Source organism: Arvicola amphibius, chromosome 13 (assembly GCF_903992535.2).
Source record: "Arvicola amphibius chromosome 13, mArvAmp1.2, whole genome shotgun sequence".
NCBI lineage: Eukaryota > Metazoa > Chordata > Mammalia > Rodentia > Cricetidae > Arvicola > Arvicola amphibius.
In genome coordinates, this window is record NC_052059.1 from 51726495 (window position 1) to 51754019 (window position 27525).

General features: G+C 45.6%; 1 protein-coding gene across 1 annotated transcript; it reads left to right on the plus strand.

Annotated features, from left to right (window-relative positions):
- On the plus strand, positions 1 to 26915 carry C13H13orf42 (chromosome 13 C13orf42 homolog). The gene is made up of 5 exons (XM_038309733.1): positions 1 to 384; positions 16292 to 16318; positions 22283 to 22430; positions 25742 to 25976; positions 26741 to 26915. Exons 1-5 carry the CDS (start codon positions 1 to 3, stop codon positions 26913 to 26915), a joined length of 969 nt encoding a protein of 322 aa, XP_038165661.1.
- Positions 26916 to 27525: the final 610 nt, after the last annotated feature.

Sequence of the window (27525 nt, forward strand, 5' to 3'; positions counted from 1 at the left end):
ATGTTCAGAAAGATCCATTCCATCCTCCACCACGGCCCTCAGAGGAAGGCGGCAGCGGAGGGCCCCTACTATGCAGGAGCCAACCCCAATGTGAGGCTGATTCGTAGTAGCTCCATGTACGTGGTTGGGGACCACTTCGAGAAGGCTGGCGAGTCCTTGAAGAAGTACAGAAGCACCCACAGCATGGACAGCAGCCTGCATTACCTGCAGCAGGAGGACCGAGCCTGGATGTACTCCCGCACCCAGGACTGCTTGCAATATCTTCAGGAGCTGCTGGCCCTGCGAAAGAAATATCTCAGCAGCCTGGGTGACCTGAGGCCCCGGCGCGCACAGGGCGCTGGGTCCACCTCCTCCAAGTCCTCCAAGGGAGCACAAAAGACCCCAGCAGAAGGCAAAGTAAGTGTGGAACAGGCTGGCTGCGAGCTGTGGTTCTTCCCAGTCTCCGGACACTTGCTGGAAGTCCTCCCGCTTGAGTGGGTCTGCCAGGTTCCATTATGGGCTTCAGTCCCCACACTGCCCCGGCTCCTGAGGAGATAAGGGGACCTGATCTAGAGCAGGGGACAAGGGCAGGGGCTTCAGAGCCACCAGGTTCCACACCGGTGTCTGAACATATTACTTATTATCTGACTTGATGGGGTGGGGGGGGGGGCAATGCTTGCATGGCTTTGGGCAAGAGCAAGGAATTTCCCATGAATGCTTTGCTCTTCTTAAAACAATTGCTGTCGTCAAACGCGAAAGGCCTGGAGCCAGACACAAGCGTGACATCCGGGGAGAGAGACCTTGTTTGTTTGCCTCGCTGTTGGTGCTCACTTCAAGGCTTTGCAGTTTCCTCTTCTTTTCTAGCAGGCGAATATGCCAGATCTTCTGTTTCAGAAGGGGCAAACTGAGGTGCAGGGACCCATCTCTGTCGGCTCGGCCAATGACTCCCTTATTCCTCTCCTTGGCATATTTCATCTTATGCCAAGGGTTTCTCTGCGTAGCATAGGATGGGCCTGAGCTGGCAGTCTTCCCACCTGGGCCCCCTGAATGTGCCGCCAGGCCACCCTGTCATCCTGCTGCCATTTCCCATTGTTTACCATTCTTTATTGTACCGGTAGTTTGAATGCCGCCTGTTGAGTATTTCTAACGAACGTTTTCCTGATGGCCAGACTAAGTGTTCAGAGCAGACCCCACTCCCTCCCCCAGAGAGTCCTGTGGGCTCCCCAAGGTCCATTAATGTTGAATGACTGATTGGGCTGTTGTTATCAAATCTCTAAGGCCTGGCTTAGCTAACAGGTTTCAATTGTTTGCACTTAATACCAGGTGGAAATGGGTTAAATAATCCTTTTAGCTGTAAAAGTGTGTCAGTGTTGAGCCCCGAAGAGGGCCTCCTAGTCTGGGGTCAAGATGCTGAAATCCATGCCAGTTAGCTGTGGGGTTTGAACCAATTTTTTTTCTACTGGCACTGGGGACGAAGAGGGCGGCAAGGCTCTGGGCTTCCTTCCAGCCCGAGTCTCCTGGGAATCGGGGTCTTGCTTAGCTGCTGGCGGAGAACAGCTCTGTATTTGCCTGCAGATGGAGCCCTCCCTTTTAAGACACAGCTGGCTTCTGACAGTGCTGAGGATGGGGGATGGGCACACAAAAGCTGCTCCCCGCGGAGCATGACATGGCCACCTGCCAGGTGTGACCACTGCAGGCTATCTGGCAGCTCGGTGCAGAAACTACTCTTTCTTGTTTCCCTGGATTTCGGAAGAAATTTGGGAGCAGCCATTGGTAAAGAAAGATGGATTTTTTTTTTTTTTTCAGTTTGACCAGAACTAGAGGGAGAAAATTTTTAGATTCTCTCCCCTTCCCGGAACCACGTTTCAATTTTATAGAAAAGACAATGTTGCAGTTTTATGGAAAGAAATGCATATGCTGATTTAGCTGTGTGAGAGGCTGTCTGAGCCCTGCGACATCCCTTCCAGGGAGGCAAGCGCCTCCTCCTGGTGCCAGGGTTTCAGCCTATTTTCTCTGTTGGCACTGGGCAATTGTTGCTCTTTGAGCCATTGTTTCAGGGTCTTTTACATTCGAAGGGAGAATATTGAAAGGGTGCTGACGGGGAACAGGCCAAAGTTTGATTTTTTTTTCCTGTTCCTCTCACTTTTCTGGGCCTGTTTTAGTGGCCAAGCCTTGGACGTGGTGCCATGCCTTAGGAGGAGTAGTACCACCCTACCCTGTCCATCCTGTTACACCCATGTTTATTACCACAGAAATGCCAGGAACCTCCAACCAGCAGCCACAGACCAGCTGCTGTCATCCTTTGCCCTCAGCTTACAGAAAGCCGTCGGCTGGGCATTCAGTCTCCAGGGCCAGCAGGGTAGCCACCATGAGAGCTCTTTCCTCCTGAAATGCCCTCGTGGTCCTGCCAACAGTCAAGAATTAGGCCTCCACTATTCGTTTTCCTGTTCTCCAGTATGGGTTGACTTGGATGCTGTCTCTCAAAAATTCACGTGTTGGAGATCTCGTCCCAGCCCCACAGAAGGAGATCGGATTTGGAAATAGTGCAACTGGAAGCTTTAGGGTCAAAGCCCAGGCTCAGGAGGCCGCAACAAATTCCAGTTCAGGAGAAAAGCAGCCGTGAAAGGCAGAGAAAGGAGATTTAGTCAACATGGCTGCATCAAGCAGAAGAACAAATAAAGGAGTCCAGCGGTCCCAAGAGTTTTAGAACAAGCCCGGGCTCTGGGCGGCATAATGAGCAGTCTACCCCAATACAGCAATTAAAGAGATGGGACTAGTGAGAAGAGGAGGAAGGGGAAGCAACTAATTCGGCTGCAGTGGGAAGAGGAGAAAAATTATTCATCTTTAGGACACTGACGTGAATTCAAGCTTAATACTGGACAAGCAAGATGTATAGGAAAACCGTCCTGGGCAAGGTGTGCGCCCCCTGATTACCGACCCATCACCAGTTTGCCTCTGGTCTGTCCTGCAGGGCGGTCATGAAAAGTTGCTAGCACTGCAGGACGTCTCTTTTCTGGAGGCAAGTTCCTCCTCTGGGAGCAGGGTTTCAGTCTTTCCCTACTGCAAGCATGAGACCCCTAGGGGAATTTAAATTCTCCTGTGTGTGTGTGTGTGTGTGTGTGTGTGGTGTGAATATGTGTGCATGCACATGAATGTGTGGAAGTCAGAGGTCAACTTCAGACTTATTGCTCATGAGCCGTCTACTTTGGATTTGGGGACAGCATTTATCTCCGAGATCTGGGGCTCACAAATCAGGCTAGGCTGGCTGGCCAGCAAATCGCTGGGACCCACCTCCCAGGCACTGGGATTGCAAGTGCACTTTTTATGTGGGTGGTGGGAACTGAACTGAAGTCCTTATGCTTGTGTGGCAAGCACTTTATTGACTGATGTAGTTTCTTAGCCTTGAGATTTTTTTTTTTTTAAATTCTCAGGGAACTGTTATTTCAGCGATCTGACGGCACAAATCTGTCTAAAATGTCTTCGCTGCTGTCCAGACAGTTCTCTTCTTTGTCTTCAGACCTCAGTTTTGAGGTATTTGCGGTGATAGGCTGGGTTTGTGAAAATCTCTGGAATACTTTTATTGCTGAAACAAATATCACAAGCAGCATTGGAGGGGCCAAGGTCAGAGCACATGCGACCATGCATAAGGCCACAGTGCCGCAACTTCTCAGCTCAAGTCGCTTTTGGAAAGCCTGGCATAAGTGAGTTCATTTCTGCTGCTGGTTTTGAAACATCCATGTAGTCCCAAAGAAATACACAGAGGTCTACATTAATTATATACTGGTTGGCCTGTTAGCTCAGGCTTCTTATTAACTCTTATAGCTTATATTAGCCCATAATTCTTGTCTGTGTTAGCCACGTGGCTTGGTACCTTTTTCAGTGAGGCAGTCACATCTTGCTTCCTCTGTGTCTGAATGATGACTGCAGACTGAATCTTTCTTCCCAGAATTCTCTTGTTCTCATTGCCCTGTCTCTACTTCCTGCCTAGTCGTCCGCCTAAACTTCCTGTATGGCTACTGACCAATCAGCATTTTATTAAAATACAATTGACAGGGAACAGACCATTGTCTCACAGCATTTCCCTCCCTTTTTTCAAAACAAGAACTCTGAATTGAATCTCCTCTGTTTAGCTTTTCTTCTGACCATTATCCATAACAACATGTAACCAATATTCAAAACAAAGGCAAACATCCATAATCCAATTTTCAGAATGTGGGTATAGTTTTCCACGTTACTTCCTATTGATTGGGGGCACTGATAATCTTATAGGGACCTAAAGATAATTTTGAATTATGGTCAAGTCCTGAATGGAATATTCTGTGAAGCTTGATCATCTCAGGCAGCAGTCTTGAAACTGTTCTGAGATGTAGAACTCAGACATCTGGGCCATTTGCTCCTATCAGAGATTTCTCAGGAGGTCTTCCTTGATCAAACCTTATTTTTCTTAGCCCAGAATGAATCAATAGCCTCTCATTTCCTGTGGAAACAAAAAGCAAAATCTTTTCTCCAAAGTAACATACCTTTTGACTTAAATTTTGAAGTCAAGGCATTTTCAAAATATACATGTTGGATTAATTCAACAGCATTTATAATCAAATATTTTTAGCAGCTTTTGCTCCTTCCTTAGTCATCAAACAATTTAAAGACAACACGATAACATATAGTATTCAGACTCTCTGTGTATTTTTCATCTTTATGTGGCTTTATTTTAAACTCTGTTTCTTAGGCTCTAGAAACTACAGGGAAACCCTGTCTCAAAAAACCAAAAATAAATAAATAAACTCTATTTCTTTTATTTATATTTTTAATTTTTGGCTTTTTGAGACAGGGTTTCTCTATGTGCTGTGGGACAATGGTCTGTTCCCTTTTAATAAAGCACAGATTGGCCAGTAGCCAGGCAGGAAGTATAGGTGGGGCAACCATGCAGGAAGTAGAGGCGGGGTGATGAGAACAGGAGAATGCTGGGAAGAGGAAAGGTCAGTCTGAAGTCAGTTACCGAGACACAGAGAAAGCAAGATGCAGAGGAAGCAAGAGAGCAAATACACGCTTTATAGCTGCATTTATAAGAGACCACATCCAAGTGGGCTGGTATCTTAAAGGCTATTGACTGAAGGGGTGGAAGGAGCTCACACAGCAAGGTTCTTCCTATGAAACCCTGGCTGTCCTCAAACTCAAGACCCCCATGCTTTAGCCTCTCAATGAAAGGCAGGAATCCCCTGCCTAGGGTGCGTTCATTCAGAGATGATAACCCCCCCCCTTGCTTCTGAGCAATTTTCTTTGAAGACATTGATGATTAGCCATCTGGTTCAATATCAACTTTCCTTCAATACTGGGACAAGATCTGTCCCAGATGGGCTGATATGGTCCCACATCATGTGGGACAAGTAACAGAAACTAAGGAGTTAGTGCCAATAAAGCCCTTTATGGTAGATTTTAATCAACTAAGAGGTATGGCTAAAGGGATGGCTCTTAGGCCAAGCCCATTTGAAATTCATTCTTGAATTTCATGCTGTCTGCCCTATGGATGAGCTCCCAGTATCCTGGATGTGTGTGTGTGTGAGGGGGGTTAGCCCAGGGTCCTTTGTTAGAAACTGCTTTTGCAGGATATTAACAAGTGGTGGCCACTGAGTTACGTACGATGAATATAAAACACAGCCAATAAATAAAAATACTTAAAGAAAACTAGTTTGTAGGGCTGGAGAGATGACAAAAAGGTCAAGAACCCTTGCTGCTCTTCCAGAGGACCCAAGCGAATATCCTAGATTGGATCATTTACAACCACCTGTAACTCTGGCTCCAAGGATCCAGTGACTTCTCTGTCCTCCCTAAGCAGGACATTCACTCACACATACATGTACACATACACATAAAAATAACATAAATAAATCTTAAAAAGAAAAACTCTGAAAAATAGAGTACTGGCATATAGCTGTACTACTTGATGACCAGTGCTATTGTCTTTTAATAATTAAACATGCCCAGTATAAGGGCTTATCTAGTTATCATTGCCTAAAGGACTAGTTCATTATACAATTAGGAATTGCCCTGGGAAAGGTTAGTTCCACTAACAATTCTGGTTTGGAGGACCCCAGCTTGGGAAAATGTTCTCTGAGTTTGTTTGAATGAGAATGGTCATATATATATATATATATATATATATATATATGTATATGTATTTGGAAAAGATTAGAAGATGTGGCCTTTTTTGGAGGAGGTGTGTCACTATTGGGGTGGGCTTTGAGGTTCAAAAAGCCATGCCATTTCTAGTTAATTCTCTCACTCTGCCCCCTATTTGTGTGTGAGAATGTACGTGCCTGATCAGCTACTGATCCAGCATCATGCCTGTCAGCCTGCTGCCATGTTCCCTGCTGTAATGGTCATGGACTCCAACCCTCTGACATGGTAATCAAGACCCAACAAAGTCATTCATAAGTAGCCTTGGTCATAGCGTCTTATCACTGCAAAAAGAAAGTAACTCAGGCATTCTCCTAAGTACTACATCTTAGAAGGCTTATGTAATGCAGAAGGGACATGCATTTAACTTGTGCTTTCTTACTTTAGACACTGAGAATTAAGTTCTAGTTTTATATTAATGCATTAAATTGTGTGTGTGTGTGTGTGTGTGTGCGTGCGCGCATGCACGTGTGTGGTTGTGCTCAGAGATGTGTGGATGCTGACTGTGTGAGTACTCACCTACAGCAGGATAGTGGATAGCCTTCTCTATTGCTGTCTACATTACCTCCTTAAGGAAGGGTCTCCACTGAGCTCTTTTGGCCAGGCTTACTGGTCAGTATCTTCTGGGATCTGCCTGTCTGTCCCCACTTGGGGTAGGTGCTAGAGATTCAAACTCTGACTGTCAAGCTTGTTCAGGAATCACTTTTCCCACTGAGCTGCCTCCCCAGACCTGGTGCGTTAAAATTTGACCCTGTGAAATCCTTTAGATAAAGTTATTTTGAAATATTTTTATAGTTTCTATAAAATCGCATCAATTACCATAAACAGATAGTACCTAGTACAATGTGTGTGATAGACTCATATAACTAGAGCTAGGAAGTCTTTAAAATAATTTCAACCTAAACAGAAATATAAATGAACTCTGATTCTTCTGAAAGAAAACTTGGAAAAACTAAGATGAAAAACATTAAATTTTAATTTTTTCAAGTTAGAGTTAGCCCTTTTAAAATTTTACCAAAAGTAGATCAGTAATCTAAGAAACACTAACTGGTTTGGACACAATGCATTTTTAAAACTTTACTAAAAAGACCTTGTAGACAGCACTTTGTTTATGGTTAACCTAATTACATATAAGTCTTTTAATATTTATTTTTTTCTTGTAGCTATATCTATACTCCAGACAAAGTATGAAAGTATTTATTGATACAGTCATTGAATGATCATTAAATTCATACCTAAAAAATCATTTAAAAATGAACAAAATTTCTAACAACAGTTTTATCATGTTGTATCTGCTAGAGGCTTACATGTATAGCACTGTGTTGCATACATTGTAAGAACATTTTCTGGCTGGGCAGCAGAGGTGCACGCCTTTAATCCCAGCACTCAGAAGGCAGAGGCAGGCAGATCTCTGTGAGCTCAAGGCCAGCCTGGTCTACCAGAGCTAGTTCCAGAATAGGTACCAAAACTACAGAGAAACCCTGTCTCAAAAAACAAACAAACAAAAAAATCTGTTACAAATATAAATATCAAATGACCTAACAGAGACCTCAAATCTAACACTACCTTTTTATGAATGAGGTTTGCTCTAGCTTGATAAATTCATAATGTACATACTGTAGAATTAGATGTGCAAATACCTAATCTCATAACATTGCTCATAATACAGGGCATTATTTGCTAACAATGACTCGACATTGAGTGACAACTTTGTCTTTCCAGTTGAGAAATTCTCCCATCACATCACGGACAAAATACAAATATGTTTCACATGGAGCAAAGTTCAGAAGCTGTGTAAGGGTGTCTCTATGTACTGGCCAGTCCTTTACATTTTTCCCTTTTAAGTTTATATTTAAAGTTTACTGAGCATAAGCCTGCTTAGACCTCTTCTGGGCACTTAACATTAGCATATTTAATTAGTTAATTACCCTTTTAATAGTTAATTATCCCTTAAAAGCATGGGGGCAAGGCACAGCTATTGCCTATTATATACAGAATAAATCTGCTTAGATTCTGAATGTTAGTAGGGATTGTGAGCTGCCTGGTATAGATACAGACAGCTGAACTCTGGTCCTCTGGATGAGTAGTACAGGCTCATAGACAGAACCATCACTCCAGCCTCTACAGTTAACTTTCGAATTCCTATATTTCAACTAACAGCTTTTTCAAAGAACAAAGAAAAAAAGATGGGGGAGAGAGAGGGTGAGGGAGAAAGAGCCCAGTAAAAGGCCAATCAGAGAGTGGATGACTCCTTCATGTTAATGTAGTACAGATACTGACCCCCAAACATTTATATTCCTATACATTTTAAAGTAGCCATGCCAAGAACAGAGATGCTAGCATACAATGAGTTAAAAAAAAAAATCTGTGCAAAAAGGAAGCAGGCAGAGTTTTGGTAGTCAGTTCTTTCCAGGATCTCATGGCTTGGCCAAAATTGTTACCAGAGATTTTAGATTCAAAGCCTGGTCCCTGGCAGCCCTAACAAGACAGGCTCAGCTTCCTTTTCTCAACAGACCAATTAAGAGACAAGTGATTTGAAAAGCAGAGAGAGATGAATTCAGTGTGGCCACATGGGGAAGAGGAATAGATAAAGAAGTGATACATAGGATTATTTTTGTGGTCCTAGAGAAAACATTTATGCAGAGGGCCGGAAGAACTCATAGCCACACAGTGTGGTCTCATCCATCCCTGACCCATCATTGCTGGGTTCTAGTCTGTCTTGAAAGGTGATCTGATACAATGTCAGAACAGTGTTAAATATTTTCCTGGGGAGCAAGGTCCTCCTCTGGCACCAGGAAGTCAACCTTTCTCTCTCTCCAGCATGAGAAACAAAAGAAATTCCAATTCTCAGGGGCCCACTGGTTCAGCCTTCTCACTGTGAATAAAGTGGCACAAGATTCTATAAAATCTTCTCTTTCGTCAGGGTGTGATGTAGGAGGTCCTTCAGTATATGTGTTGCTTTTATTGGTTAATGAATAAAAAAGCTGCTTTGGCCTGTGATAGGGCAGAGTAGAGCCAGGTCGGAAAACTAAACTGAATGCTGGAAGAAAGAAGGTAGAGTCAGTGAGATGCCATCTAGCCATATAGCAGGAGACAGACATGCCTGAACCTTGCCAGTAAGCCACAGCCACATGGCGGTATACAGATTAATAAAAAAATAGGTTAATTTAAGATATAAGAGCTAGCAGGAAATATGCTTAAGCAATTGGCTAAACAGTATTGCAAATAATATAGTTTCTGTGAGATTATTTTGGCTCTGAGTGGCCGGGAATGAACAAATGTCTCTGACAGCAAGGGTGGCTACAATCAGGTCTTGTTGCAGATATAACTAGTTAAGACAAAGCCATGTTGGTAAAGTGGTCTCTTTTCTATAATTGCTGTTCTTGTAAGAGGCTGGCTACATCCTGCTGCAGAGGACTGGGAAAGGCTATAGAGACTGCAGTCATGCTGCCACAAAGTGAAGCTTGCTGGAAATTAGAAGAATGACTGAGAGCTAAGCCTCCCCAGCACTGTTGGAGGTAGCATGACTCTTTCCACACCATTGCCCTAGACTTCAGACCTTCAGAATTGGGCAACAATATGTTTGTTTTACACCATCCTTGCCAATGACAGTTATAAGTGTATACATAGTTGTATATAGAATTAGCTTTATTTTCTCTTCTCCGGCATTAGCATAAATGCACCTCTATTCTATCATGTTTACTTATTTATTTGTGTGGATGAATGGGTGGACACACATGCCATGGCCCACATGTGGAGGTCAGAAGCCAACTTGTGGCCATTGGTTCTTGCCTTCCAACAAATGGACCCTAGGGATCTAACTTAAATGCCAAGCCTGACCAAGGGGCAGCAGAGGCTGGGAGATTGGGAAAGAAAAAACGTCCACAGAAAGTCAGGGCCATGCAAAAGCACACGCCATCATTGAGCTAATCCAGATGCTACAGTGATCTTCAACTTTTCCTGGGTACTTGCTGGACAGCGAAGACACAAAGAAGATCTGGACTTGTTCAAAATTCTGTGGATGTGAAAGCACCAGGCCCATCGCTTAGGGAAGTGACATTCACCCCCTCCACCAACTTTGGATTTTAAACTTTCTTATATGGTACCTGACATAAGGATCCCTGGGTTGTATGGTTGACAATGTCTTCGGCGATGTTTTAGGGATCGTGTGTTATTCACTTATTAGCACGTCCATGGAGAGCACACTGTTTGTCAGGAACTGTCCATGGTATATGAGATGACACTCCTGTTCTCACGCAGAGAATGTGTGTGTGTGTGTGTGTGTGTGTGTAATAAAAATGTTGGGGAAAAATTCTCTGAATAGCCCGAAGCAGGAGGACTGTCAATTAAAGGCCAGCCTGAGCTTTAGGGTGAGTCCAAGGCTGACTTGGAGGCTACACAAAAAGACTTTGACTCAGGAACAGAGCAGAAACAAGAAGAGCACTGAAGATACTCTCTCCCTAAGGATGGTGAACCTCTGTCTTGCTGCTTTGCTGTTTCTTCTGCCATCACCCCACATCAAAGAGGACGAGGAAGCCCAGTGTCCTCTGTGGCTTACTCTGGGCCCCTCCCTCAGACTTGCTTGGTTTTGGGGGCCCTCTCCTTGCTCCCCTCTATATACAGTGCCGCTTCCTGCTGCTGATGTCCTGAGCTGTTTTACTTCTTTCTTTCCCTGTAATCGTTCCTTGGCTCCATTAAAAACTAGCTCTCATTCATGCATACAAAGCTCATCCCTTTGAAATGTCCAAGTCAGTGATGCTGAGATGCTATGAGCTATAAAACTTTAACTGCCATCTAGTTGGACATTTCCATCCTCCATTTCAGCTGTGTGTGTGTGTGTGTGTGTGTGTGTGACAGAAAGAAGATAAGATGGAGTTTACCATTTTCAACGCGGCACTTCAGAGCCCCTAAGTGACTGCTTTTTGGTGTTCTCAAACTATAGATAATATGTGCATTACAGCTAATGACTCTTTAAGAAGCCATTTTCTTTTAATGGTTTTATATCAGTTTTTTTTTTTATGGGGCTGGAGAAATGGCTCAATGGCCAGGAGCCTCTGCAAGCATGAGGACCTGCATTCAATCCCAGCATCATGAAGAAACACTCTAAGAGCACAGGCTAGCTGAGGGGGTCATCTGGGCAGGGGGTTGACTCCTGCGGAGCCCACAGGGTGTAGGATGCTTGTTATTTAAGTCAGGGTTTCTGCTCACCCATCTCTGTCAGACAAAAGCGCATTAATTCTTCCCTGGACCTTCTAGCATTGAGCAGCTTGGGCTGTGCATGAAGGAACTAGCCGCAAAATGCACACTTCTCCCTGTCACCTGACTGAAGGAAGTCACCTGATATCACAAGGGTGTCAAGAACCCTTTGAAGTGTGGAAAACTCTAACAGAGGCTGGGCAGCAGCTGGACTGCAGAGAAAGGCCACACAGGCAGCGGAGTTTTATCGAATTATCAAAGTGGGTTTCTCCTGGTGATGCTTAGCTCTCAGGGTCAGCCCACCGCGGCTGTTCAGTTTCGCAAGATATGATTTCAGAAAGGTATATTTGCTCTTTAGATAAAATTTATAGGACACAAGAAATAGAAAGAAGAAAATAAAAATAACGCAGACGTCCACGATCTGAAAACAGTTACGACAATAGCTTAGGGGTTTTGTCAGTCATTTGTTTTTCCACATTGGGGTTGCAAACTCAAACAATGACATCCAGCTAAGTTAGAATCTCCAGTAAGCGAGAGATGAGTTTTTATGTTTTGCTTCTGTTTGTTAGTTTTTGAAATGGAGTCTTGCTGTGTTGCCCAAGCTGGTCTTGAACTCCTAGGCTCGAGTGATTCTGCTGCCTGGGAGGAACGGCTGTGACTCTGAGGGCTGGGACGCCGTAGCGGCCTTGGTAGTCACTTATACTGAAAAAATTACTCATTGGGTGAAATCAAAACTTAGCTCCCATTCCGTATTTTTGTTGTTGTTGTTGTTGTTTCGAGACAGGGTTTCTCTGCAGCTTTAGAGCCTGTCCTGGAGCTAGCTCTTGTAGACCAGGCTGGCCTCGAACTCACAGAGATCCGCCTGCCTCTGCCTCCCGAGTGCTGGGACCAAAGGCGTGCGCCACCACCGCCCGGCCCCATTCCGTATTTTTATTTGTCAAATCTGGCAGCCCCAGTACTTGTGTGTGTGTGCGTGTGTGTGTGTGTGTGTGTGTGTGTGTGTGTGTGTGTAGTAACAAGCTTACATAAGCAGCTGGGTCTCAATAGTTTTTATAAGTAAAAAATTTAAAGGTAAAAAAATTAAAAACTCACTTTAAATTATTATTATTAAAAGATTATATATAAGTATATCTTACTCTGTGGTCTCTAAGGCATCTTATTTATTTATGCTACATTTTCTTTTGAGTCAAGGTGTCTTAACCCTGGAGCCCAGGCTAACCTGGAACTCATGACAATCCTCCTGCTTTGGTTTCCCGAGTGCTGAGATTTTAAACCAGAGATTCCTAGAGTCATGCCGTGTGGGTGAGAGGTGGATGGCCATTAACTTTTAGTGTCTTCTCCACTTGCAATGAAACGGGTATTTGTCTTGATCTCTGTTTCCTAGCATTAATCTTCTAAAATCCTTAGGATCTCCACCAGGCTGCCTTTGTGCACTGATCCTTTGGTGGCAGTAGGAAGGGGCTGGCTGCTGATAAAGCCCAAAGCCCAGTGAGAGTTTGGGATTTGCAGCCCTCTGGGCATGGGGAAAGGTTGACCTAGTTACCAGTGACCAATGATTTAATCAACCGTTATCTATATAATAGACTCCCTATAACCCCCAGAAAGTTTGGGTTCAAAAGTCTTTCTACCAGCAAGTAGAATTAAGTGGAGGTTTGGGATTTTAGCGCCCCCTAGGGGACATGGGAGCTGATTCCCCTGCACAGCACACCTTGCTCCATCTGTCCCTTTAACATACTTCATTGAACAGCAGAGTCACGTGAGTCTCTGTCACAAACTAACAATCCAAGGAGGAGGTGGTAGGAAACATGATTTATTTTGGTCATGCTGAAACAAGCAGCTCTCACCTCAAAGGAATAAAAGATATAATTTATTATGGAACATATTTAAGTTCCCATGACCCATGAACATATATTCAGGTCTTCCCAAAGATAATGTTCTAATGTGGAAGCAGTTTTGTGTAGTTTTATAGTAACAGAACAAGGAAAGTCATAAATCAAGGCAATTAAAAATACATTGGTGGGTATGCCAGAGAAACAGTTAGACAAGATGGAGGAATCTCTCCACAGGGACTCAGATGCTGCCTGATGGCATTCTAGCCTTTGGGTTGATGGGAACTGGTGGGTCTGCCAGGTTAAAAGAGTCCAGATATCGAATTTTTCACAGAATATTTGTACTGACACAGAGGTAGGCTATCCGGGGGACTAAAATTAGCCTGAGATAAGGTAATCAGCCTTTGGACCCACAACACAGTCATTGCAGATGCAGCTTCTTTCCAGGAATCATAAACCACAATCAGAAGCACAGATAGAACAACGACCTGGGACATGGAGCAGATATGAAACAGGGGCATTCTGGGAACTGAGCTTCCTCCCTGTGGGATCCATATTAGCCTCAGGTAAACAGCATCAGATCCACCTGGCTTGAGGTCTGAGTAGTAGGTTTTCTATACCCCCAATAAAAGGTTTCTTTGCCGAATCAGTAAGCCGTATCAAGCTGAATTTAAAAAGTAAAAGACTAGTTTTATTTTGGGCAAAGCAACTCCCAGGTGACTCCTCCAGATCCCAGAGGTCGAGGCAGGAGAAAATCACAATCACATGGGCACCAAAATCGGGTTGTTTATGTACCCTATAGTCGAGGGGCAAAGATGTGTCTGCCACAAACTAGGTGTGTGCCAAAGTATGGTATGCTTAGGGTAAGAACTTGGGCAGCCGGCAGCTTCGGGGGTGGAGCCACTGCAGCTGCCAAGAATGCAGAACTAGACTTTTTGGAATCTTTTTTTGTTGTTGTTGTTGGAGATTTTCTGAGAGGGTGGGTTTGGAGAGAGAGGTGGGGCTTCCACAATGAACCTGGAAGTTCCAGCCGAACACAGGACCTGGCTGCTGCTGACTGAGAGTTTGTCTTTCCTCTTACAGTGGTTAAGTGTCATAGACAACAGCAACATGAGTGGTTCTAGGGTTATTTCCTCTCTTTTATCTCTTTGTATTGATCTCCTCAGCTCTGCTGTCTACTTCACTGAATTTTCGTTCAAGCTGGACAAGTTTATCAGCTAGCTTCTCTGTGGAGAACGGGCATGCGGCTATGTGCATGCCTGCATTCAAATCCCAGTGATTACTTTCTTGGAGTTGTTTTGCTTATAGATAGGTCTTGTTTCATGAACTCTCACTTTTTAAAACATCAAATACCATTCAGTTATGGGCACCTAACTCTTTAAATAGTGTAGTGTTAAAAGAACAGATGCATATTGGAGCTGGGTAGTTGGGTGCACATCTTTAATCCCAGCATTCAGGAAGGATGGGCAAGCAGATCTCTGTGAGTTCCAGACCAGATGGGCCTAAAACAAAGGAAGAAAAGAAATAAAGATATACATTGCTTTTTGACATCATCCTGATCCCTACGGGCAAGGATGGCAGAAGGCAGGATAATGTAGCTAGTTGGAGCTCTTGAAGCTTATCTTAAAGTCCTCTGATTAGATCATATTTTGTAGAGGGTGTCCTCCACCCTGTGTACCTGGCCAAAAGAGGTGTAGAGCAGCAGTGGGCATGACTCAGTGTCCAATGGGTGGACCCACACACACAAGGCAGAACACTAGCATGGAAGAGCATGCCCAGCTCTATCTGTGGCAACCAGGGTGAGTGTAATGGTTGTTCTGGCTCTTTAAGATGCAATCCACGCCCACTCTCTCCTCCATCCACTGAGGCAGGCAGGTCTTCCTTCCTGCTTGCAACCTTAGTCTCTCTCTTTTTTCCATCTTCCTCTCAGAGAGGCAGCTCCTGCCTTTCCCCACTTCTCCCCTTCTGTCTCTCCCCTCTCTCTTTCTCTCTCTCTCTGCTCTTCTACCCTTCTCCCTTCCCCCTCCATAACCCCCTGAATAAATATCCAACCTCACTCCGCATGGTGTGCCTATCCATGTCTCTGTCTTTTGCCCAACTGCCATGTGTCTCCCTGCCTGGGACCAACCACTGCTCCCGGGACCGGCAGCCATCTCTGCCTGGGACTGGCTGCTCTCAGGGCCCACTGCCTGCTGCTACATGGCCTGCTACCACCGCTGGGGACCTACAGCATTTCTGCTACCTGCTGCCGCCAGGAATCCTGCAGCATTTTTAATTTTTCCATTACAGTGAGAACTTCAAAGAGGAGGGAAGACAGGAAATGATTCTCTGACCATAGGGGTAGAGGAGGGTGAGGTAGGAGGGCACGGATAGATGGATAGACGGGTTGGAAAGGGTGAAAGGGACTAGAAGCTCATGGAGGTTTCCCTGGCACTGGGTGCAGTGAGCAGCTCCCTCCCCCTCCTCTGATTGCTGTTTACATGGGAAGTTCCTATGGAAGGACTCAGATCTGCAGATAATAACTCACAGAGCCCCGAAGAAAAGAAGCAACCTAGGTACCAGTAAGGCAGGCTGGCAGGGTAAATGCAGAAAAACATTGGCGTTTGCCTCCAGGGAGACAGAAAGTGAAGTGAGAACTATGAAGGGGTTTGGTTTGGAAATGTGCAAAAGATTCCACCCAGGAAGAGCAATGCAAGCGTCTGCTTGATGAAGCAGCAGGGCCAGGGGAGCTTGGACAATGATATGCATAGAGCAAGCGAGTGCCTACTGTTCTCTGGCATAGATAACCCCCTCCCCAGGAGCTGGAGAAGGACAAACGGCAAAGGGGCCATCAGCCTACACCAGGAAGCAGGCTACATGCCTTACACCAGGCCTTTCTAAACAGTGAAGGAGCAGAGGAAACAGTGGAGTCTGCCTGGAGTTCCGAGCTCCTGGCTGTAGGACTCTCGGGCTCACTCGGTGTGCTGGTGACAGACACCCCATCCTGCTGGTCACCTATTTGTAAGGTAGGTTTTCCAGTAATGTCAGCTGGATCCCGAAATCCTTAGTCTCTGGGTGTGTGAGGGGAGGAACTGTCATAAGCATGAGTCAGGGAGACCATGGAAGGCGGAAAGATCAGAAGCAAGCCTCATCTTCTGCATGTGAAAATAGCCCCAAATCCACTTAGAGATGTTTCCAAGGGGACCCATGAAGGAAACGCCCAGCTGTCATTTACTCACCACTGTGGCTTTAATATTTATTCACAGCAAGCTGGGCACTCATGCACCCAGCTCTACCTTAAGCTAGGCCCCTACTGGTTATGTTCAAAACAACACAGACGTGAGACTCTTCATTGCAGCACTAATTGCTGGAGTCGAAGTTGAAGAATAATCCAAAGATTATTTGTTGCCATGGTACATGGCTATAATGGCAAACTATCCAGCCATTAAGAGAGAGAAGATGGTTCTCTGCAAACTAGGGAGCTGCACTCTGGGCACAGAGTGAGGACGTAAGTTGTTCACAGGTGTGTATTATATATATATGACTCACTGAGTAAACATGAGCATAAATATACTCACTGTTTCTTTCTGAAAATCTTTTGTGTGTGTGTGTGTGTGTCCATGTGTGCCTGCTCATGTGTATGAATGGATGTGTGCCTATGTGTTGATCAGAGGACAGCTTAGGGTGTCTGTGCTTGATTTCCACTGTGTCTGAGATTGGGACTCTTGCTCACTGCTGTGTAAACCAGGCTAGCCTTCCTGGGGATTCTCCAGGTGTTTGTCACCTCACCTGACTTCATGTGGGTTCCGTGGATCCAAACTCAAGTCTCCACGCTCACACAGCAAACCTCTGAGCTGTCCCCCAGACCCCAGAGAGATGGCTCAGTGATTAAGAGCACTCCATGCTTTTCCAGAGGACTTGGGTTGGATTCCCAGTCGCCACGAAGTAGCTCGCAACCACCTGTAACTACAAGACTCTGGTTAGGTATCCAGTGCTTTCTTTTGACCTCCAAGGGCACTGCACACGCATGGTACACAAACATATACACAGGCAAAACACCATAATAAGGAGAAAACCAGAAAATTTATCTATTTATTATTATTATGTGTGTATTTATTATTATTATTATTTATTATGTGACACAATAATATTATTTATTATTATTATTATGCATGGTGGATGCATGGGTTATGGCATGGCATACATGTGGAGGTCAGAGGCTATCTCCTATGTTTATGTGGGTTCCAGGGCTTGAATTCAGGCTTATAAGACTTCTGTAGTAAGTGCCTTTATCTCCTGGCTCCTCACTTTCTTTTTCTTGATAAGACTCATTTCACTGTGTAACCTAGGCTAGCCTTTAACTCACCTCCTATTTCAGGTATCTGGATCTTGGGATTATAGGTTTTCTTCATCCTGTGTGTGCTCTACATGTTTGCTTATATTTCCAGAAATAAATCTTAGGAAGACAGACAAAGACTAAGTAAAGGATTCAGGACACAAGAAAAAGAGGCCGTCATGGAAACACCCTCTTTCTGGAGCAATGGTTCAAAACTTGGTGGAACCATGAATGCAGTTGTGACTTTTAAAGAATTAGACAAAAGAGTGGTCCTTAAAACTCCACTCAGGAGGCAGAGGCAGGCCGACCTCTGTGAATTTGAGGTTAGCCTGGTTTACAGAGCAAGTTCCAGGACAGCTAGGACTGTTACACAGAGAAACCCTGTCTCTAAAAGCATTCAAAGTTGATGTTGGTCTTGCTTTGACTTGATCTTGTACAGTAAGATTCAGGAAGTTATTTTGTCTCAATGTAGAATAGATACAAAAAAAGAAAAATGAAAATTATAACATTAATTTGAGAGATAGTCATGATGTAGAGATCTAGAAAAACCAAGATTCTCATTTTAGTTAATGTAATTAATCAATTAATTAACTTATGTTTTGATAAGTTAATTATAAGTTAATTATTATTTTGATAAGTTAAATATTGGGAATTGAACTGTGTGCTTCATTTGTTCTAGACAAGTGCTCTACCACTGAGCTGTATCTCCACTCCATCTTTTTAATTTTTTATTTTATGTTTCTAAGTAGGGTGTCATACAGCCTAGAAGGCCATAAACTCCTGACCCTCTGCCTCCCTTTCCGAGGTTCTGAGATTTGAAGAACGAGCCATTCTTGTCCATATCCATTTCTACAACAACAACCCAAATATGCAGCAAGTTCATAGTTTTTCTTGGCAGCACCAGATAGCTGAGGTCCCTGGGAAATCAGCCAAACTAAAATCTAAGGGGATTATTGGATGCAGCTTGCAGTAAGTGTTGGTATTCACTGGGGGAGGCAGAGGCAGCAGCAGAGCTCCTTGTTGTCACTCCTGACAGCTCTAGGAATTTGCCTAGACGTTTAGGCCAAAACCTCAGGCCAAAGCAGGATTCTTAACTCTGATACAGAGAAGAATTTCAGGACTGGCTAGTGTATAAAGCAGAGTTTATTAATATTTTCATGTAAGCTTTAACACAAGGCTTGAGGAGAAAAAAAGGAGAAGCACTCCAAAGAAAGTAAGACACACCCAGGACAGCTGGTGACACACCCAGCACAGTGGGTGTGGGCTTCTCAGAGAGGAGTAGCAGGAAGCTACCTCTCCTTTGAGTAATCTTACAATACTCGCATATTGGATTTGGTGAGGTTGAAGTTACTGCCTTCAGAGAGTGGCTAAGAAGCCTAAGTGAGCTCGTAGGGTGGTTCTTGGGGGCACTGCACAAGATGAAAATTGGCAAGGTCCCTAAGACGCAGGCAAGAAGGACATCTTTACTGCAAACAAAGTTAATAGTCTTTTTTGAAAAATTTCAGGCAATGTCTAGGGAAAGGCATCCAGCCTTAAACCTGTTATCTGAACATAAAATATCTATATGTGAAAAAAATATTAACGGTATATCTTCAGCTTTTGCAGCAAATGTTAATTAATTACATAGAAGTTGTGTTTCTTCGCTGGTGAGAGCCTTCAATCTGACTCCGGAGTAGGAGGCCGGTGTAGGAGATCCTTCTGTATATGCGTTGCTTTCATTGGTTAATGAATAAAGAGACTGCCTTGACCTGTTGATAGGGCAGAGTAGAACTAGGTGCGGAAAACTATACTGAATGGTGGGAAAAAGAAGGTGGAGTCAGGAGAAGCCATGTAGCTCTGCTGGAGACAGATGCCAGAACTTTACCTGGTAAGCCACAACCTTGTGGCAATACACAGATTAATGGAGATGGGTTAATTTAAGATATGAGTTAGCCAGAAATACGCTTAAGCTATTGGCCAAACAGTATTGCAAATAGTATAGTTTCTGTGTGATTATTTCGGGGCTGAGCAGCCGGGAACAATTAAGTGGCCTCCCATACAACAGGAAGCTCTTTCCCCTTTCCCTTGTCTTCATCATGTTGCCTTCATGTTGCCTCTGCAGGACAGCTGTACCTGCTTAAGTAAGGCAACCATATATCTGGAAAGCCTCCTAGACCTGTTGACAACTGGCAATAGCAAAGCAGGAACTGGGGAGTCAGAGGAGGCCCAGAAGGTCACAAATACAGGAAACTCTCTCTATTATCATAAGTGAATGCTCATAAAGACTGGCAGACCCTAAGCCAGTATCCCTTACAGTTCAGGCCTATGGGAGAGACCAGATGCTGAGGGTTCTCTCCAGATGCTATCGTAAAAAACCTCAGGCCAGATTATTCTTCTACAGCTCCTGAAACAAGTTTCCTGGGGAGGGGAGTGTGGGAGTTTCTGGAATATTAGGTCCAAGACGGCAGATGCTGAGGAGTGCACCACTTCTAAGAGGTCACATCCTCAAACATAGGTTACTACCCAAGATTGGGACTGATCATAAAAACAGACTGTCTCCCTGCCTCCCACTACCATGCAGACAACCATCTAGTAGGTCCCTAGATGGGACACTGCCAAGAGACAGCCACGGAGTGGGGAAAGGAGCCTCTGGCAGCTGTATCACAGAGGGGACCTACATGGAGGACAAAGAAGTGCTTTGGAAATTAATTAGCCTCCACTTTAAGCATGGCGTTTCAAGAGAGATTAAAAAATGATCCACACATGGTAACCATAGCAACGAAAGAGTTTGACATCAGCAGACTGCCTAAGACTGACAAAAAGCCAAACTGAAGGTCTAGCAAAACAAAGACAGCTTTCAGATACCCATATCCACAGTGCCTATTGACAACACAATGTGTAGATTTTAACAAAAACATCACACGCGGAAGGGGAAATGAAAGAGGTGTCAAGAAACAAGACACCAAACAGACAAGACTCAGAGTGACGGATGTTGGGACCAGCAGGAGTGAATTGTTTCTAAACAATTTTTGATGCTGAAAAGCCTGAGTGGGAAAAGTAGAAAACATGTCTGGTGGAGAATTCCAGTCAAACGACAGAAACTTTCAGAATGAATCCAATGACCAGACCAGAAAAGCCACAGATGCATCACGAATAAGGAGGGCCTCCCGTGAGGGTGTTAGTTCGTTTTCTGTCTACTCAACACAAGCTAGAGTTATTTGGGGAGGGAGCTTCAACAGAGAAAGTCACCTGCAAGTTTGGCCCATGGGCAAGCCTGTGGGCATTTTTGTTGTTGTTGTTGTTGTTAATGATTGATGTGGGAGTTAATGGTTCACTGGGAGGTGGCACCCTCAGGCTTGTGGTCCTGGGTGCTATAAGAAAACAGGCTGAGCAAATCGTGGGAGCCAGACAGAAAGCAGCACTCTTCCACGGTCCCTGCTTCAGGGCCTGTCTGTAGTTCCTGCCCTGAGTTCCTGGCCTGACTTTGCTGGCTGATGAACCGTAGCTAGGAGATGAAATCAACCCTTCCCTCTCCAACTTGCTTTTGGTCATGGTGTTTTATTGCAGCACTAGAAATCCTATCTAAGACAGAAATTAGTAGCTATCGCTGTGACAGACCTGACCGCATTTTGAGGAGGGTTGTAGAAAGACTTTGAGACACTGGGCTAGAAATGCCATTGAGTGCCCAGAGCTTGATGAGCTATTGTGGGAACTTCGGGGACAATGCTTAGAGCAATACGGGTAATGGTGGCCTGGCCTTTGAAATTTCACAGGGAAGTTTGAAAGAATCCATTAAAGAATCTCGGGATGTTCAATATTTTGAACAAAACTTCTTGTCCTCCCTCTCACAGTTCCCCCTGTGAGAGAAGAAATCCTGCAGCGGCCGTGGATCTTCCTTCCATAAGACACTCCATCAAATGCGCCTGTACAGTGCTTTAATTGACGTGCAATAGTTACGCACGTTGATGTTTAGAGTGTGATGCTTTGACATGCGTGTGCAGAAAGGAGTGGATGATGAGCATTTCCACTGTGAGGATTTCTTTTTTTTTAATATTTATTTATTTATTATGTATACAACATTCTGTCTGTATGCCTGCAGGGCAGAAGAGGGCACCAGACCCCATTACAGATGGTTGTGAGCCACCATGTGGTTGCTGGGAATTGAACTCAGGACCTTGGGAAGAGCAGGCAATGCTCTTAACCACTGAGCCATCTCTCCAGCCCCCTGTGAGGATTTCTTAAATGCTTACTCTTTCTGTAGCGTCTTCAAGCCTCTCTTCTTGCTTTTTATAGAACATATAGTAAATTGTTGTAACTACAACCCTCTGCTGTGCCGTGGAACTCTAGAACCTGTCCTGTCTGTCTTAGCCCACATAGACCTCTATGTGTCTCTCCCGTTCTCTTCCCTTCCCCTCTCTGGGAACAATTGCTTTAAAACCCTTTACTTCTATCAGACAAAATCTTTTAACTTCTACATGTGAAGGATTACATGGGGTGTTTGCCTTGCAGTATTTGGTTTATTTCACTTAAAGTAACGGCTGCCAGTTCCGTCTTCGTTGTAACAAACGACCAGATTCTATTCTTTGTGGATACACAGTATTGCATCTTTTAAAAGATTCCATCTGTCCAGTGATCAGCACCCTAGTTAAACCCGCGTCTTGGCCATCAGATTTTCCTCTGGAACCTCACACATACAAAACCCCACATGCATTTAGTTTTAGGAATATTAATTCTTTCCCATGTTTCTGGCACTCAGAAAACTCCCAGGCAGGTCTCTCTCAGCATCCCCTGCCCCATTCTTCCGTTGCAGAAAGCGGCCTCAAGGAAATACTCCCAGTTCAGCACAGATGTGGCTGAGGCCATTGCCTTCTTCGACGCCATCATTGCAGAACTGGACACAGAGAAACGGCCGAGGACAGCTGAGGCCGACCTGCCTAACGAGGATGTGGACTTTGATGGTGCGTGCTGGGAGAGGCACCCTAATGTGCTGAGGGGAGGTGGGCTGTGAGTGGGCCCCTGGGAGGGCATCAGGGTCCACACCTTCCTGGCTGAAAGGGGCTCTTTCACTGTCGCGTTAGGTTTGATCCCTTTAACTTGTCTCAGTCGCTCTGTGGCCACTGCCTCAGCCTACATCTGTGGTGCTTTGTTGTTGTTTGTCTGTCTGTTTTTGTTTTGTTTAGTTTTTTTTCTATAACTGTCAGGGTGGGACCCCCTAACACTCCATGAGGGAAAGCAAGAAGAGATTGTTAAAGAGAGAAGCTATCAATGGGGAATGGTGCCATACAGGTCAAAGTTTCTGTTTTGTAAGAGGGAAAAGCATTCTAGAGTGTGAACGTACTACCTAATGATGTACTCAGAATGACTAAAATGGGCTGGGCAATTGGAAGGATGAGCTAGGAGGCCAGACAAGAGTTTGGAGGCCAGCCTGGGCTACATAAGGAGACTCTGTTGCAAAAATCTGTAACTCGGGGCCTGAATATATGGCTCAGTCTATAACGTGCTTGCCGCAAAAGTGTGAGGATCAGAGTTCAGGACCCAGTAGCCAGGTATGGGTGATGGTGTGAGCATATGACCTCAGTGCTCGGGAGACAGAAACTGGAGGGATCCCTGGGGCTTGTTGTCCAGCCCAGCTTGCTGATTCAGGGAGCAGGATAGTGAGAAACCCTGCCTTGAACACAAAACAACAAAACAAAAGGGTGGTGAGAAACCGAGGAAGGCATATTCACAAACACACAGAAACAACAAAGCCAAAGCCAAAAGCACACAGGCTAAAGAAGTATGTAGTTGATGCACAGACCCTTTATAAAAGAAAGAATTGGGCAAGCGACTTGAAAATTCAGTTCTGAGCCTTCTTAAGCTACCCACGGTGGAGCATTAGATAGAACAGAGGTAAGGTGAGGTCAGGGTGCATGGCCAGGCCCAGACTGAGCCCTGGAGATGAAGGAAGGGTGGGGTAAGTCTCACTTCTAACCAAAATGTGACGGGGGTCCTGGTAGACAGCAGAAGTCCCACCACTTCCAGAATAGCTAGTATCTTAATCTTTGATTCCATCTCCCTCAAACTGTGGAACTCATCAAAGATTTTATTCAGGGTCTCGAACTCTTGACCACAAGACAATGGTGACTGGCACCAACTTTAGGTACTTCTTGGGTATTATGTAACGCTCACCACGTGGCAGGTAATTCCTGAGTATTATGTAATGCTCACCACATGGCAGGTAATTCCTGAGTATTATGTAATGCTCACCACATGGCAGGTAATTCCTGAGTATTACGTAATGCTCACCACATGGCAGGCTCATGGTTTACTGTTGCTCTGGCTGTGGCAAACGCTGCATTTCCACGGCGGCTTCTGTGGTTGCAACGGTGGCACCCACTGTGGGTCACTCAACCTTGCATGCAGCTTTGTGCGCTCTTGTTCCCGCGCTGCTCCTGCCCCTATAACAATGGACTGGAAACTAAAACCGAGGTAAGGATGGCAGAATCCTGAAGGACACGGGACCTCTTAATGGTTATAATGAGAATAATGGTTGTCAGGAAAGCGCCCTGTGTGGAAGGCTGGGGGTGTAGCTCAGTGGGAAGAGAGCTTGTCTGGCACTCACGAAGTCCCGAGTTCCATTCCCAGCACTGCATGAACCCATGGTGAAGGCGCATGTAATTGTGACACCTGGGAGCAGGGTGCAGGAGGCTCAGAAGTCTAAGGATATTCTTGGCTGCAAAGAGAGTTTAAACCAGCCAGGGCTACATGAAGCCTTGTTTTAAAAAAACAAAGCAAAACATAAACATAAGAAAGGTCATTGTTCCAGGCATGGTGGGGAACATCTTTAATCCAGCACCTGAGAGGCAGTGGCAGAAGGATCTCTGTGGGTTTATGTAGAGGGTTCCAGAACAACCAGGACTACCCAGTGAGGCTCTATCTCAAAAAGAAAGAAAGAAGGCCAATGTTGTGTGACTTTTCATGGGCAGACATAACATAAACATGCCTACATAACATAAACATGCCTACTTACTCTGGGCTGGGACCTAGACAGATAACCAACAACAGACCACAGTGACTATTGCACCAATGTCCAAATTGGGGAACCAGTGCATTTTGATTGAGGTTATGAACAGGAGTAGGGGTGAGGGGTAAAATCACCTGCTTTGCCAGGCAGCCCACCCCAACACAGGTGACAACTCCCGAGTCCTGAGGTCCTGCAGGACATCACAGTCCTGCATCTTTCTCTCCACAGTTTGGCTGCTCAGAGTCTCCATCCCAGCAGCTGTTTACAGTTATATAAACTCTAAACAAACAAACACACATAATATTATATATATATATGTTTATGAATATATAATTTATGAATTATAAATGTTTACAGTGCTTTCTATGGTGTTGAGTAGGGGACCTCCAGTGTCTTCCAAGTTTTTGTTCTGGCACATGTGACCTTGCGGTGACCTTTCGTTCACCACAGATGCTGATAAGCACCTCCCCCCACTCCCCATCCCCCACCCTCCCAGGAAATGTGGAGGGAGGGCTGTGATTGGGAGGAAGGAGCCATCCAAGAGCCACTGACAGGGCTCCGTGACAAAAGTGACTGAGCCTGAAACCCGAATTCAATCTCCAGAGACACCCGTCTCCCGAAGGTTGTCTCTGACACCCCCTCCCCCCATAGCACCAATAATCGATGTTCATTGTATAACAAATGAACCAGACGGCACACAGAAGCATTAAGGACGTAAAGGTGCTGGGAGCCACAGCTCAGCCGGCACGAGGTACCATTGCCGGCAGGAGGACCAGGGTTCTGTTTCCAGCACCCACACTGGGCTCCTGTAATTCTAGCTTCAGGGGGTTCAGCCCTCTCTTCTGGCCTCTGAGAGCACCCACCCTCACACGCACATCATTAAAACTAAAAACTAATTGAAAGAAGAAACTAAAAGACAGATCCCATCTGCAGATCACTACCACTGTTAATTAACCCTTGGGCATATGACTTGCACAGAGGATTTTCAACACACTCAGATTTTATTTATAATTTTACTTTGAACAAAAAATAGAATCTCTTTGAGCAATATGCAATACTTTGGGACATCTTTCCGGAGTCAGTGAGTACGGATCTGGGCTCCGCCCTAGGCTCAAGCTTGCTGAGTCAGACTCCGCCCCCTGGCTCCTGCAGCCTCCTGTCTTTCCTTTGCTGTGGAACGCCCACGCCCACCTGTTCACGCCCTCTTTTACCGTCTGCTCCCCTGAGTGTGGCCAGCCTCCCAGGTCACTTGCTTCTCTCTTCCAGTGGCAACCAGCTCCCAGGAGCACAGCTTGCATTCCAACTGGATTCTGCGGGCACCACGCAGACATTCCGAGGCCGTCTCTGCTCCCGCCACTGCAGACAGCCGGTTTCGAAGGAGCACAGAACACAGGGTCACTGGCACCCAGAGGAGGCTTGAGAGGCACCCCATTTACCTGCCCAAGGCTGTGGAAGGGGCATTCAACACCCTGAAATTCAAGCCCAAAGCCCACAAAAAAGAGTAAGTGCTTGGACTTAGCAGAATCAAGACAATCTCCACGTGCTCCAGACTGTCTTAGGGTGTATTGACTTTATGGGGGGGGCGGGGCTTGGCTGCGATGATTTCTCACTGCAGTCCTCCCTTCAGACCTGCCTCCTCTCTGGTCCGCTGCTTGTACCTTCTGCGTATTCTCTAATGGCAGCTCTACCTACAGAGCAGAGCACCAAGCAGAAAGCAAACCTACACTGAGATACTGTTGTGTTGGAAGGCACTGACCAGCCTCTGCCGGGCAGAGCAGGACTTCTTGCTGGCCTGGCCCCTGGCTCCTGTGACCTCTGCTGCCAGACCCTTCTCTCCCAAGATTAGTTCCCAGGACCAGCTCCCGTATTTCCCTTGCTTTATACAGGGCAACCACTCAGGCTGTGCCACAGGACACAAGAGCCTGTTCAGACTCCATGGCTGTCCTTTTAACCCTTCACAAGTCCTTCAACTCTGGTAGATACAGGGTTTTCTTGATAGCAGTTTACTCCCATAGTAATAAACCATGTGCTCGACGTAGTGAAGCCATGATCCCTCCCTTTTCCTTGACCTCCTTCAAGGCCAGGTCAATGCCCCCCTGAAGTCCACCCACACCCCACCCTGTATCACTTTAAGGCCCCTCCCTAAAGCCTAGAACTAGCGGAACAATGGATAGTCTCAGTAGGAATGGCGCTAACTTGGGAGTCCCTCCCCTCTGTGCAGCGGCCAGCTTGAGCCTGACCTTCTCCCTTACCCTTCCCTTGCAGCCTGGGGAGCTCCAGACAGATCCTCCGCGGCTTCTCCAGAGAAGACACAGAGTGGGACGAAGAGCTTTTTGCGCAGGAGTCCCTGGGAGCTTTGGAGGAGGCTCACTTCGAGGCAGAGAATCCCAAAGGGCAATGGCTGATTCGAGAAAGACTCTGGGAACGGACGGTGCCCTGACTTGACTAGTCTTAGCTTGGATCTTTGACAGGAGATTAGGGCAGTGTGGGATGTTGGGTAGAGTCGAAAATGAAGTTATGAAGTTGTAACATAACCAATCTCGGACACTGCCCAGCTAGTGCCAAAAAGAGCCTGAGCTTCCCAGGGGACATATCCTGGGGGACTCAGAGACTGGACTTCCCACAGCAGTGGGCAGGAGAGAAGGAGTAGAGCCCGGCTGCTCATGGCCCAGAGCAGAGGCCTCGAATGAGTGTCCCTGCCATCCTGCTTTGCCTGTCACACACAGAAGATGGTGGGAATGGTTCCATGTGCTCAGAACTGGAAGGAACTGATCTAGAATTCCCACCCACAGCCTCCAGGGATGTGTCTCAGAAGCTCAGTGGTGACGTCCTGAGCTCCTGACGTCCTTTCTCTCAGAACACAGTCAAGAAAGCAGCCCCCTCTGCTCTAGGTCCTCTCAAGGTTTCCACAACTTCAGTTGCTAGGTTAGGCTGAAAAAAGACACCGATATCCAGGCAGTAGGGTAGGGAACAGTTGTAGCGTGGCTTGCCTTGCGATCACACTGCCACCCCAAGCTCCTGCACACAGGCAGCTGGCTCTAGGCGGTGGA